Source organism: Dermacentor variabilis, chromosome 10, assembly GCF_050947875.1.
Source record: "Dermacentor variabilis isolate Ectoservices chromosome 10, ASM5094787v1, whole genome shotgun sequence".
Taxonomy (NCBI): Eukaryota; Metazoa; Arthropoda; class Arachnida; order Ixodida; family Ixodidae; genus Dermacentor; species Dermacentor variabilis.
Genome location: NC_134577.1, coordinates 83,721,429 through 83,733,566, shown reverse-complemented (window position 1 = coordinate 83,733,566; position 12,138 = coordinate 83,721,429). Strand labels below are relative to the sequence as shown.

Genomic DNA, 12,138 nt, shown 5'->3' with positions numbered 1-12,138 from the left:
TTACTAGATGCCTGCCGCCTGAGCAGAGAAATTGGTTCCTACATCTCTCCTCTGTACTCTTCCCCACCCAGGTTAACTCGGATCGGCTGCGAGCGCTAGCTGCGGTGGCCGCTGCAAACCTAAATCACGTAGCCCTGCCTCCGAGATTTCAGCGGCGTCTGTTGCAATCCCGGAGGCAGGACCCGCGGTCTCTCGTCAAGCCATTGGTCGAGCGCGCGTCAGCCCAGTAATCGTCACTTCCTCGGCAACAGGAAATGGGTCGGCTGCGAGCGCCGTCCCTCCGCGACTACCCTGAACTACGGGAACCTCCGTCCAATGGGAAGACTAGCGACGCGGCAGGCATCTAGTAAAGGAGGCATTGCCCTGGAGCTCGTTGGTAATTCTCTACTGGGATAATGTAATCGTTAATACTTTTTTTTAAGATATCGGCAAGCTGGCTGCCTTTACTTGGGTAGTTAGCGCCGTACAATACACGCACCAGGTGAGAAAAAGCTGAAGGTCGCAGCTGATCAACTAGCTTATTTATCAAGAAAAAAGAAGACACCTACAAGCCCCATATGCAATAATTCCATATAAACATACGGCGCTTAATAGGGGACTATGTTCTAATGGGATTACCTTAGATGAATGTTACGGGTATTTCCGCCAACTTTGCGCCCCGATGTCATCACATACGAGGAAAGTCAGCTCCCCAGGTTCACACTAAGCAGGCCGGCCACAACAACGTTCATCTCGGTCAAGGTCAAGCGCGAGTGGCACTTTACCAGTCCCAAAGCATCACTTGTCCCAAAGCAGCACTTTTGTGGCTCTCTGAAAATGTCTATTTCTGTGTCCGCATTTGTGCGCGTCCTTGAAGGCATACACGCACAGAAAAAAAAAAAAGAAGAAAGAAAATCCGCGAGCGGAGTTTACCGAGAGAGAATCGACCACGCCGCACGCAAAAGCGGCCCGTTTTCTCGCGCTCATTACGAGACCTGCAATCCGTAACAGGCGGGCGAAGCAACGCCACCGACTGCCAAAGCCGTTCGTTCGTTCGGGCCACTGTGGTGGAACAGTCATTAGGCCGGACAAAGAGGCGGAGCCCGTTTCGCACAACACACATCCGGCCGCCGCTGCCAAACCAGCCATCGTACCGCGCGGCACGGAGATAAGGAGGACAGGAAAGAAAAAAACAAAAAAGGCATTCGAACCGGATATGCGAACGATAGCCCGATACTTAAAAGCACCCAAACTTCCCCCGGCCGTAACGCGTGACTGAGTGGGAGAGAGAGAGACAGCAGCTGTGCGATATCGGTGCGCGTGCAACTTATGTGCGACTTACTACCTTCGAGAGCACCACTCCACCAAACGCACAGCAGACCGTAGCGCGCTGGCGACACACGACGGAGGCAGGCGAAAGCGTCGTTAGGACGCCTGCCTCCATCTAGCGGCAGTAGCTGAAAACTCACGGTGTAGCCAGAGGGCGCTTTTGCAGAGAACCCCGTTGGAAGAAAAGTAGGGAAGAAAAGTGGTGGAAGAAAAGTAGGGAAACTACAAAAGACGGAGACGTACAAAAGCACAGTTCGCAATAGGGTATCAGAAAATTTGGACGTGGTAGTTCATAGTGGTTTTTTTTTCATTGGTGAATCTAGGTAGGATATTAGGCAGCATAGTAGCAAGAGCTTGGTGGCGCAAGCCACCGCCCCGTTCCAAAGGGGACGCTCATAACATCCATCCATCCATCCATCCGTCCGGCAGGAGGCGTTAAAGAAACGCACGGGCAGCGCGGGCCGATTTGAAAGCGGCCGCCGCAGAGAGCGGAAAGCACTAGGCTCCGAACGTAAACTCCGCGAAAATGGTTATGCCCTTCGACGTGTACTTGTATGCCACTTTATGACAGTGATCGTGGCTTCCCTAAGGTTGCCATACGCGCATGTAAGCGTCCCTAGCACGAGAGGGAAGCGGGAAACGTTCGCGAGCGAGTGACCATTATTAGCGGTAGACACGCCTCCACCCACCACGACCTCCAGGTTGCTTCTTTTCTCCTTCCTCCATGGGCGGTCATTATCATTATAGTGTTGCTCGGTGGTACTCACATCTGAGTCATGCGCCTAAGCACTTGTACAAACTAAGGCGAGAAAAACGTTCACTAACAGCCAAAAAGAACTAACCGACAATTACGCGCTTATTACAAGGTGGCTACAACAGGCAAAACCGGAAGGAGTAAGCAGCATTTACTCCCGAGTACTGACTGGCCTCAGCATCTCCTGCGACGGTGTGAAACTTGGCGGGGACGGTTAGGAGAGCCTAGCCAACACAGCACGACGACGACAGCTGCCGCCACCCCGACGGCGATTACAAAGTTCGAACTCCTTCTTTCCCATTTGGCGCAGCACACCATATCATTATTCACGAAGTAACATTTCGCTCTCTTTCACATAACGTAGTAACTCTTCTTTCAACATCCGAAATGTTAATAAGGACTCATTCGATGTCGGGCAATCAGAGCGTTGGTTTAGATAAAGGTCACGATCGATGACGTTCTCCTTGTTCCTGCATGAAGTATCTTACCAGTGTATCAATGCTCCTACCTGTGGATATAACCTCCGAGACCACAGGACTAAGCAAGGTCACACGGAGCGCGCCAAGAAAATGCAAAGTACCGATGCACTGAGGCACTGTTGGAGCACCTCATCCACGTCATATATATGAGTGACACTTTTTTGTGCCGGGTGTAAAAAGAATTTCATAAAAAGCGGCCAACAACCCCGCTGACATTACAGCTGTGCCCGCTTCAGCGTCGCGGGCTTATTTAGGCGACAGCTGCGCGTGGTTGAAAAAAAACAAGAATGGCGAACGCAAGAGAAACGCAGAGCGCATGCAGGACAGAAAAGAAAGCGCATGTCAGACTGGTAAAAAAAAGGCGTAAACTGCAAGTAAAAAGCGTGCAGTTAACAAAGACACTCACGTCGTCCAGCTTTCTCTTGAGCGCTAACGCGTGGTTGTAGTCGTTCTGGAAAAGGGGAGAAAGAAATAATAATGAAACAAAGGGGGCGAACGAACCAAGGCGCGCCAGCAGTTGCGCGTGCAAAAGAACAGAAATGAGGCGGCGTGCCGACAGTGGAAAGAAAACGCGCGTAACTTTACGCACAACTTTGTGGCAACGAAGGAACGAAAGAAAGCTACGGGGGCGGAGTTTGTGCACACGTGTTACTGCGGCAAGTAGTCCGGCGGAGTCATCAGCCTAGCCTGCGCCGGTTTCGCATTTGCCGAAACGCGGAATAGCAAAGCGAAAAGAAAAAAAAAATGTACATACGTAAAAAAAAATTCAGAATGAACTCTGCGTGTTGTCATGTCTACTTTAGTACAAGTGCTGTAGTAAATAACACATTCGTGTTCATCACCTTGAAGCCGAATGAGACTGGGACTACCTTCAGGAGCGCTGTCATGCCTGCGCCAAGTCCCCGTAGCTTTCCCTTCATTGCCACAAATTTGTGGTTCCGGACCGTCCGGAGACGTGTTTACCAAGAGCAGCGATCGTGGCGACATCTAGCGACGCTGGGATCAATTAACGTTTTGGATTCTGCTTCGCGGCTTCACTCCTGATAAAAGGAAAGGGTACGAAAATACGTTCGCGGTAACAGTTACCCGTGACACGTTTACGCCAAGAGATAAATCGAAAACTATGATAAAAGTCCAGCGCACCTGAAGTGAATCGTCAGAAGACGTCGCCACCAACGCTCATGTGTCCAGGAACATCTCCCGGTGCCCACGTCTACACTATTACACATGCGCCATGCTATGACGCTACTGCCGAGTGTTAACGAGGAAGATGTCCACAGGCAGCTGCAATCTTCAAGCCAACGAACAGCTCTGGTCTCGTGAATACAGGCGAGAACCCAAAAGCCAAAGAGACAGTGTGGTACCGCGTCGCTGTACACCGCTGAAAACCGCTGCAAAAATGTCGCGCTCTCCTCTCCCAAGCGCTTCATGACGTCGTCATATAATTAACTTCCTTCGACCGCCTGTAACCACGCCCAACGCTTTCATATAAGAACGAAGACAATCTTTGTCAAATGCCCAATACGCACGCGCACGCAATTTTTTTTTCTTTAATATCTAGGAGGTGCGCGAACATTCAAAGTGTCGAATACGAATTTTAAATTCTCAATATTCGATTCGTATTCGAAGATGAACTATTCGGCATATTCGAACAATGAAAGGCAACCAAATATTTCGTAACAACAAACTGCTTAGGTCTAGTTACTGTTCCCCATCTACTAAACGAAGGATCGCGCTTGGAAGTGTGACAACGACAAAAGTGATCAAAGAAATGCAGAAATAAAATGGGTAATGCAAGCTTTGTTTACAGTTTTCCGGTGGAGGCCTACGTGACAACCTGCGATCTTTGCTTGCACTCACATTTAGTCTTTTTGAAAGTCCAGCTGTGCAGAAGCTTTATCTCTTCCGCTAAAGTCAGTATTGTTTTCTTACAACGTGCCCTTTAACATGCCTTCTGCGGCATGGATGCTCTTCAGGGGCGTTTTTCTTTTTTTCGCAATCGTTTATTGTTTTTCTTTCTTTCCAAGCACTTACTTAGCCTTTTTGGAAAGCTAGTCTACAACAGTTACCTTTTTCTTCAAGAAATTGTTTGCAACTAGGCTTTTAAGTTCTTGAGAAGCTATTCATATTTTTTTTATGGACAGTTAGTGATGTCTTTAAAGCTGGCCCTTTGTTTCCGATAGCTGTTGTTTTTTAACTAGTCATGCAGGCACGGTTCCTAATTATACCAAAATAAATATTTATGCTGAAAATACAGGCGTCTGCATCCGACTATTCGATATTTGATACTATTAGTTATCGAGTCGAAAAAAAATTCGCCCGCCTCTCGTAATCTCATATCATATTTTACGTGCCCGTTTATTACCATGCATTTCATTTTTGTATGTCCACCTGCTATGGTCCCTAATGGGACTGGCAGTATTTGAAATAAATAAATAAAATAAATATATGTGAAGCAGAATGCCAAGCCTGTACCTAGGCTGACACCTCCTCGACCGTCTTCCAACTTCGACTCGCAAACCACCCCATATGTTTTCAGAAAGACTCTGCAAGCTGGCGGCGATGGTTCATCAAACTATTGTCACACGGACCCTTCTTGAACTTGCGTCGCACGCTGAAATTATAAAATAAAAACCACCTCTGCGTTTCACGTACGCATGAGTAACCATGCGCAGATAACAGCCAAAAGGTAGCCAGCGAGCGATTCCAGGCGCACCACTCCCTGAGAACGGGGAGCGGGGGGGAGGGGGGGGGTCCCGCAAAGGTATTCCCCAGCCGCCTGTGACGTCATCGCGGACGCGGTGCCGCCAAGTACCCCGATGCGTGTGCCCCAGCGTCGCTCACACAGGCAAAGACCGTTGACGCACGGACTCCGAGATACTCGCCGGCAGGGCGCACCCCGCGCGGATTTCGGGGAACTCGTCCTTGGCGAGTCTCTCCAGGCAACGACCAGCTACTAGGCGTGGGGGCCGTTGACGTCGGCCGCGACGGAGCCAGCATACGTGCACGAGACTTCCCTCTACGGAATGCGCCGTTCTACATTTCGCGGAAGCGACGTGCCGAGTTACGATGCTAGCAAGCGGCGTAGCAGATTACGGAAACAAACAAGCCCGCAAGAAAAAAAAAGGCAAGCCCATTTGAAGACCTCAAGAGCCCTAACAAATTTAGTAAAGCAATGAAGGGGGCTAGTTGGTGAACGTTCATGGTTATATTGCGCTCAGTTTTACAGACACGATATTAAGGAAGGACAGGACAGGATTGCGCTACGTCCGTCCACGTCCTGTCCTTCCTCAATTTCGTGTTTGTAAAACTGAGCGCAATATAACCATGAGCCCTAACAAAGCATTTTCGGGGACTGAAATCAACGTGCGGTTCAGAAGTCGAAAACAATACACGGTCGTAAAGAGCACGAAACCTTGTTCTTACAATACAAGCAATGAAGTACACGCATAAAGGGCCACCAACTCTGCCACCAAGATGCGGCGGCTGAGTAAGTTGCAGCCAGATTGGACTAGCGCTAAACTTGTGGATTGCACGAAACTCGGGGACTCAGATGTGCAAACAAGAGACCCAAAGATCTTAGCAAAAAAAAAGAAAATCGTTTTCAAGAATTCTTCAAACTGTGGGGCTTTCGAGGCGTCGAAAGTGGCATCTTTGTAATTCGAGAGCTATATTAAAAGGCTTAACGACGGCCAAGAACGCAGCGACAGCACGTTGTGGAGGGACCTCGATTATCAGACAAAACGGCATTACCACGACACGACATCCGGTTACTGACGGAGTCACACACACACACACACACACACACACACACACACACACACACACACACACACACACACACACACACACACACACACACACACACCGAACAAACAGCGCACGCAAAGCACTGTATGAGAACAGGCGGGAAAACATCGGGGAGAGGCGCTTCCAGTCGCTGGCGCCGCCTTAATTGCGGGAAGTAACGGTGACAACAACCAAGTACGGGTCCCCGTACGCGTGTCGCAAGTGCTTGAAGGCGAAGCAGAATTTACCTCGACGACCGACAGGATGTGCGCAGAATCGCCCAGGTGACTCTCTCTCTTACCGCCCCTGAAAGAAACGCATTTCCCGCCACCGCTGTTGTCGCCGGATATCGGGTTTTCCTGCCGTAAAAAGGGGACAAAAGAAAAAAAAAAGAAGGAAGAAAAAGAGACACCCATTTCGCACCGGCAACCATAGACTCGACAACGCTGGCAGGTTCGCTGAATGGGCAAGCCGCTTGGTTTAACGGAAAGCGCCGACGCTGAGTACGGGTCTGCCGGAGACTGCCACGAACCAAAGCTAGGATGGTGTCCATGAAATGGCAAAGCAGCTCACATAGTGAAGAGCGCACCGAAAGAATATTTTGCGGGCTAGATGACGGAGCACTGCAACGAAGCCGAAGCTCAAGAAGCTGAAGAAAGGTAAGACGGGAAGTTCGTATGGCTGCATCGTAGGGAACCAGAGCATGGACAAAACAAGTAATTGAAAAAAAAGAACGCATTTTAAATACGTACATGCAATGGCACACGATACATGCCGAAGCGTTCAGAAATCACAAACCACGATTAGCACCGCCCAGCAAAACCAAGGGACCACAATATCGCGGTACAGTTTGAACAACCCAACGGCGCTATCGAATCGGGAACAGTTTCATTGGAGAGAAAAAATTACCTTTCGTGCTAAACATTAAAAAAAAGAAGAAACGTTCGCATTTAAGCCGATGGAGCGTGCGATGAACAGCAGGCGCACGAAGGCCTCACGAAATAAAAAAAAAAAATAAAGACTGCGCGGCTGCTCGTGCGCAGTGGAATCGGAACTCCACGGCCGCAGCAGCAGACGTGTGTTCAGACCGCACAACCGCAGCAGACGATCAACTGCGCGTTGTAGCAGTGCCGTCAAGCAGAAGGGTAACGACCACCGCTTCCTGGTGAGTCAGGAATAGCCCATCCACAAGTGGGCAGGGGAGAAAAAAACGCGTACCGCGAAAAGCGAGTGTGCGGCAACGTTTTCCTGCCGCGCTCGCGAATCGAACTCGGAGCTAGAGCTCCAACCCCCGGCACCTGAACGAACGTTTCAGTTTGCCCGTGAACGCAATGCCATTTTGTACTGCAGCGGTTTGCAAGGAACATGGGTCGGCGAAATTGCGCTCAAGGGAAGGCTGCCTTGCCCCGCAATCATTTCACAGGCGTCAGATCAGAGCGTTGGCGAGCGACCAAAGGTGTGAAGAGGCCAGTGTGTATGAACAGGAGTGCGTTGTGGTGAGCAGGAGTTAACGGTTAATGGAAGTACGAACGAAAACCAGCGACGGCGAGTTCGAGAGGACGCGAGCGTTTTAACAACGTGACTTTCGGTGATTGTGAGCGTGCATGCGTGATCGCCGGGAGAGGGGGGGAGGGTATGAGCGGGTATCGTTGAGTGGGAAGGGAAGTCACTGCGAACGCGAGTGAGTTGTTGGCGCGTACGAGTATGCTGCGAGCAGGAAACGCGAGCGTACCAGCAATGGTGGTGCCATCTGGCTAAAGTTCAAACGGACGGTGAAAGACTTGTCAATTAATTTCCCACGCTATGCGCTACACAATTGGGTGTTGTAAGAGGCGTCGACGACAGCGCAGTGAGAAATGCAGTTTCTTTTTTTCTTTTTTTTTCCGAAGAGAGCCCCATAAAACTTTTCCAGGCACTCTGTGGTTGAACAAACATCCACAAGACGCCCCCCCGACATCGCCACGGTTACCGTCCGCGTCGATCGGGTTCCGTAAAACTGCACAGGTACACGGACACGTCACACATGCAAAACCTTGCAGTCCGGGAGAAACAAGGTCGGTACCATCTTAACGCACAGCTGATGCGGAAACGCGGCGTCGCCTGGCAGCTAGCTGCGCGCCAGGAGAGCAGACCCTAAAGCAGTTGTTTAGTCACGCGACCCAACTCCACCAGAATTCATTCGCCTCCCCCGTCTCAGCCTACAGACAGCGCCCATAAGTGAATGCATGACGCGCAAGCGTCGGAGCTGTCACGTGACCGAAACGCGCTCTTGCCGCTGGTGTGAACGTCTCTTCGAGGCACACCGTTACAGTAGCTAGCTCCTTTCTCGGCGATTAATGCTTCGCCGGCGAGCGCGCAGGTGCGAAGGGCCCTTCACACGCTGCATCGTTACTTCCATTCTCCGCCGCGACAGCTCCGTGACGATGGTTTTGTGACGCGAGAACACTGGAGCGCCGAGGTTCTGGCGCAATGTGATGCAAACCCAGATTGCGAAAAAAATAAGCGAGAGTCCGCAGTTACGGGCGAGTCCATCGGCTCAAGCGTCGGTATCGGGTACAATGAGCCTTCACTTTAAAGATACAAACACCAGAATTGCAGGCAGAAAGAGGAGAGAAAGCGTGCACCAACCGCCACGACGACATCCGCCAGTCCACCGCCTCCCGCCATGCCAAATGGCGAGCGCTGGTCGAAGCTCGGCTTGCCTTTTCGTCGACTACAGACTGCGCCCGGTTCGACGGCTTAGGCAAACTTTTTCTTTTTGACGCAACCTCGGTGAAACACCGCGTGACCTCCCAGTGGGGCGCAGGGGCACTCACTAACCACTCGCGGCAAAGACCTAGACCACTCCGGCAGCAGCCAGTGTTCTGCTAGAAACACGTGCGGGGACAACAGTAGATTAAAGAGCGTGTTTCCTCGCGGACGTAGGGGCGCACTGTACGGGGAGACCGAAACGCGCGGCAAACACGGCAGAAAAAAAAAAGAAAAGGAAAGAAAGAAGATCGACGCGAGACAAATAGGCACCACAGCCACCACGACACCGCAGCGTCGGCACACCTGCCCGCACGCGCGTCCCGCACGGTGCCCCGAAGCGGGTCAGGTGCGGGACAGCTGCGGCGCGACGTACACAGCGCGCGCACGCAGCACCCCCACCGCGTCATGTCGTACCATCGAATCGGGACGAGATATGAAAGGACCATACCGAGGAGGGGGAAACGGGTGTAACAAAGAGCGCAGGACTACAAGCACTTTTTTTTTTTTTTGTCCGCGACAGCCTCAACGACAGGAGGAGGAAGTGGCCCGGGTGGCGATCGGTGCACCGGAGACGATCATTCCGGCAGCGCGCGCGGCTAGAACGCTGAATGCCACTCGGCGATTTTTCTTTTTGTTTTCGGTTTTCCGGGGACGCGCAAGCCCCCATCAAAGGGTAACCGGGCGAGTGCCGGAAGGAAGCCGGACACGGGCCATCAAACGGCCGGCCGCCAGGCCTACATGCAATGGGAATGAGGGGGGTCGCGGGTAACGGTGCGAAAGCGAGCCCCGGAACGCGCCAACGCGATGGCAGAGATGACACAGAGCCCTCTTCTCCCCGGATGGAGGGACAAGGCCGTCGGCTTCCGCCAGGAAGAGGCGCGCGCCTCCACAATGGAGCGGAATGCGCGGAAGGGGGGACGACACAGCGAGAGACCGGAAGCGAGACTGTCCACTCGCATATTACGGCGTCAGTAGACCGCTACGGGGGCTGCCGAGAGTACGCTTAACGGCAACCGCGATTCACATACAAATGACGTTTCAAAGCTACTTTCATTGAACTCGTCGTCGAAAAACAAAACTTAATTATTGCGGAGAGGAAACATCCTTTACCTAAAAGTGCCGGTGTGCGGGTCCAGGTGACGCTCTCGAAGTAGTCATTCTACGAGCGAACTACGACACGGATAAACTTTTACCTAGTCGCTCCGTTGTATGCGTGTCGAAATAGTTCCCTTCAATCTTGCCGTCTCATCCTGGCCTTTTAATCCTTTTACGCACAGGGGCCCATCAATATAGACAAAGCCTTCTAGAAAATTAAGCCAGTTGTTACGTTTCGCCTACGACGCGCGGTTTAGCCGGCGCGATTGCAACAAAGCGGCAGACATTTTGGCCCGTTCGGCGTCGCCGCTACGCTCCCCGCCAGGCGTTTCCAGGCGTTTCCAGGCGTTTCCAGGCATGTTCCGATGCCACGTGTCTTCATGTGCGTGTGTGAGTGTATGTGCCATTGTGCCCGACCGGCGGCGATGCGACAGCAGGGGGTCACCTTCTCCTCTCAGTCATTGTGCCCGACCAGAGGCGCTACGAGAGCAGGGAGTCACCTTCTCCTCCCAGTCATTGTGCCCGACCAGAGGCGCTACGAGAGCAGAAGTTACCTTCTCCTTCCAGTCATTGTGCCTGACCAGAGGCGCTACGAGAGCCGAGGTTACCTTCTCCTCCCAGTCTTTGTGCCCGACCGGCGGCGCTACGACAGTGTGCGTCACCTTAGCCCATTGTACAATCACGTGCTCGTCTATTGAGGGGTTCCTTCTTGCCCTCAACTGCGAGAGTATAAAAACAGCTGCCCCCGGACGCCAAAAGGAGGGCTCCGATTTCTTCTGTTGAGTAAAGTGCACTCCCGTCTCTCTACTTCGGTCAACCTGACCGCCAACTCTTTGCGATGTTAAAATAAACCAGTTGTTTTGTTGTTACCAGTCGACTCATGCTTTGCCGGGACCTTCGGATGCTTCCAGTTGTACCCCAGGCCGCCAGGCCAACGCTACCCTTGGGGCTTGCGACCCAGGTACAACCACGGGCGTCAGCGCCGAGTTCCCAACCGATCGCACCAGCGGTGCGACCACAACTCGCGCCATCGATGCGATCCAAACAACTGTCTGCCAGCGGTGAGATCGCGACAACGGAGGCCAGCAGCAAAGAGATGCAGTTGACTGTATGCTGAGCGGCTCAACAACGATCCGGGAGCAGTGCAACGAGCCCTGTGTGATGACTGGTTGCCTGCAGCGGAACGACTGCGCTGGACTCTTGGCTGCGAGGTTTGGTGAGTGCGGGACTTTCTTCTTCTGAGCTTTGCCAGGCTTTTGTTAGTGTCAGAAACAGAGCTGGTAATTGTGGTTGTCGTTGCTGCCGGGTTAGATTGCGGCAAGACAATAGAAGGCAGTAGAGAAAGCAGCATTCAGAGCAGCCATGGATTTGAAGTCGTTGCGCAAACCGAAATTGCTGGAGCTTGCAAGAGAGTTGGGTCTGGATGTCTCAGACAAACTCAGAAAACCTGAACTGCTAAAGGCTATTCTGGAGTTAGAGGCTGAGGATGACGAGCTGTCGGAATGCCTTGAGACCATTGAAGAGAGGGAGACTGCAAAAAGACAGGAGCGCGAACTTAAAGAGCAAAAAGAAAAAGAGCGCGAACTTAAAGAACAGAAAGAAAAAGAAGAGCGTGAACGTAAAGAACAGAAAGAGCGAGAGCAACAAGAGCGTGACCGTCAACACGCTTTGGAAATGAAGCGTCTTGAGGTAGAGATGGAACGCGCTCGTAATGGAAGTCAGGCACACGGTGCAGGAGAACGCGTATTGTTCAAAATGACTGACCTGATGCGGCCGTTTAAGCTTGGAGAGGACATTGGTTTGTTCCTGGTTAACTTTGAGCGAACGTGCGAGAAGCAGGGGTTCTCTCGGGAAACGTGGCCACAGCGCTTGCTCACTTTGTTACCCGGCGAGGCGGCCGACGTAGTCGCTCGCTTGGATAGAGAGGAGGCAGAGGATTTCGACACAGTGAAATCGAGTCTT

At 51.9% G+C, this 12,138-nt stretch overlaps 1 protein-coding gene across 3 annotated transcripts in view; it reads right to left on the bottom strand.

The window, feature by feature from the left end:
* The window catches only part of heph (polypyrimidine tract-binding protein 1 heph), a 185,701-nt gene that overhangs the window by 110,683 nt on the left and 62,880 nt on the right, over window positions 1-12,138 (bottom strand). For all 3 annotated transcript variants that reach the window (XM_075673060.1, XM_075673066.1, XM_075673061.1), the window contains one exon: window positions 2,948-2,992. In XM_075673060.1, the coding sequence (XP_075529175.1) occupies window positions 2,948-2,992 (45 nt within the window). The remainder of the gene's footprint in view (window positions 1-2,947; window positions 2,993-12,138) is intronic.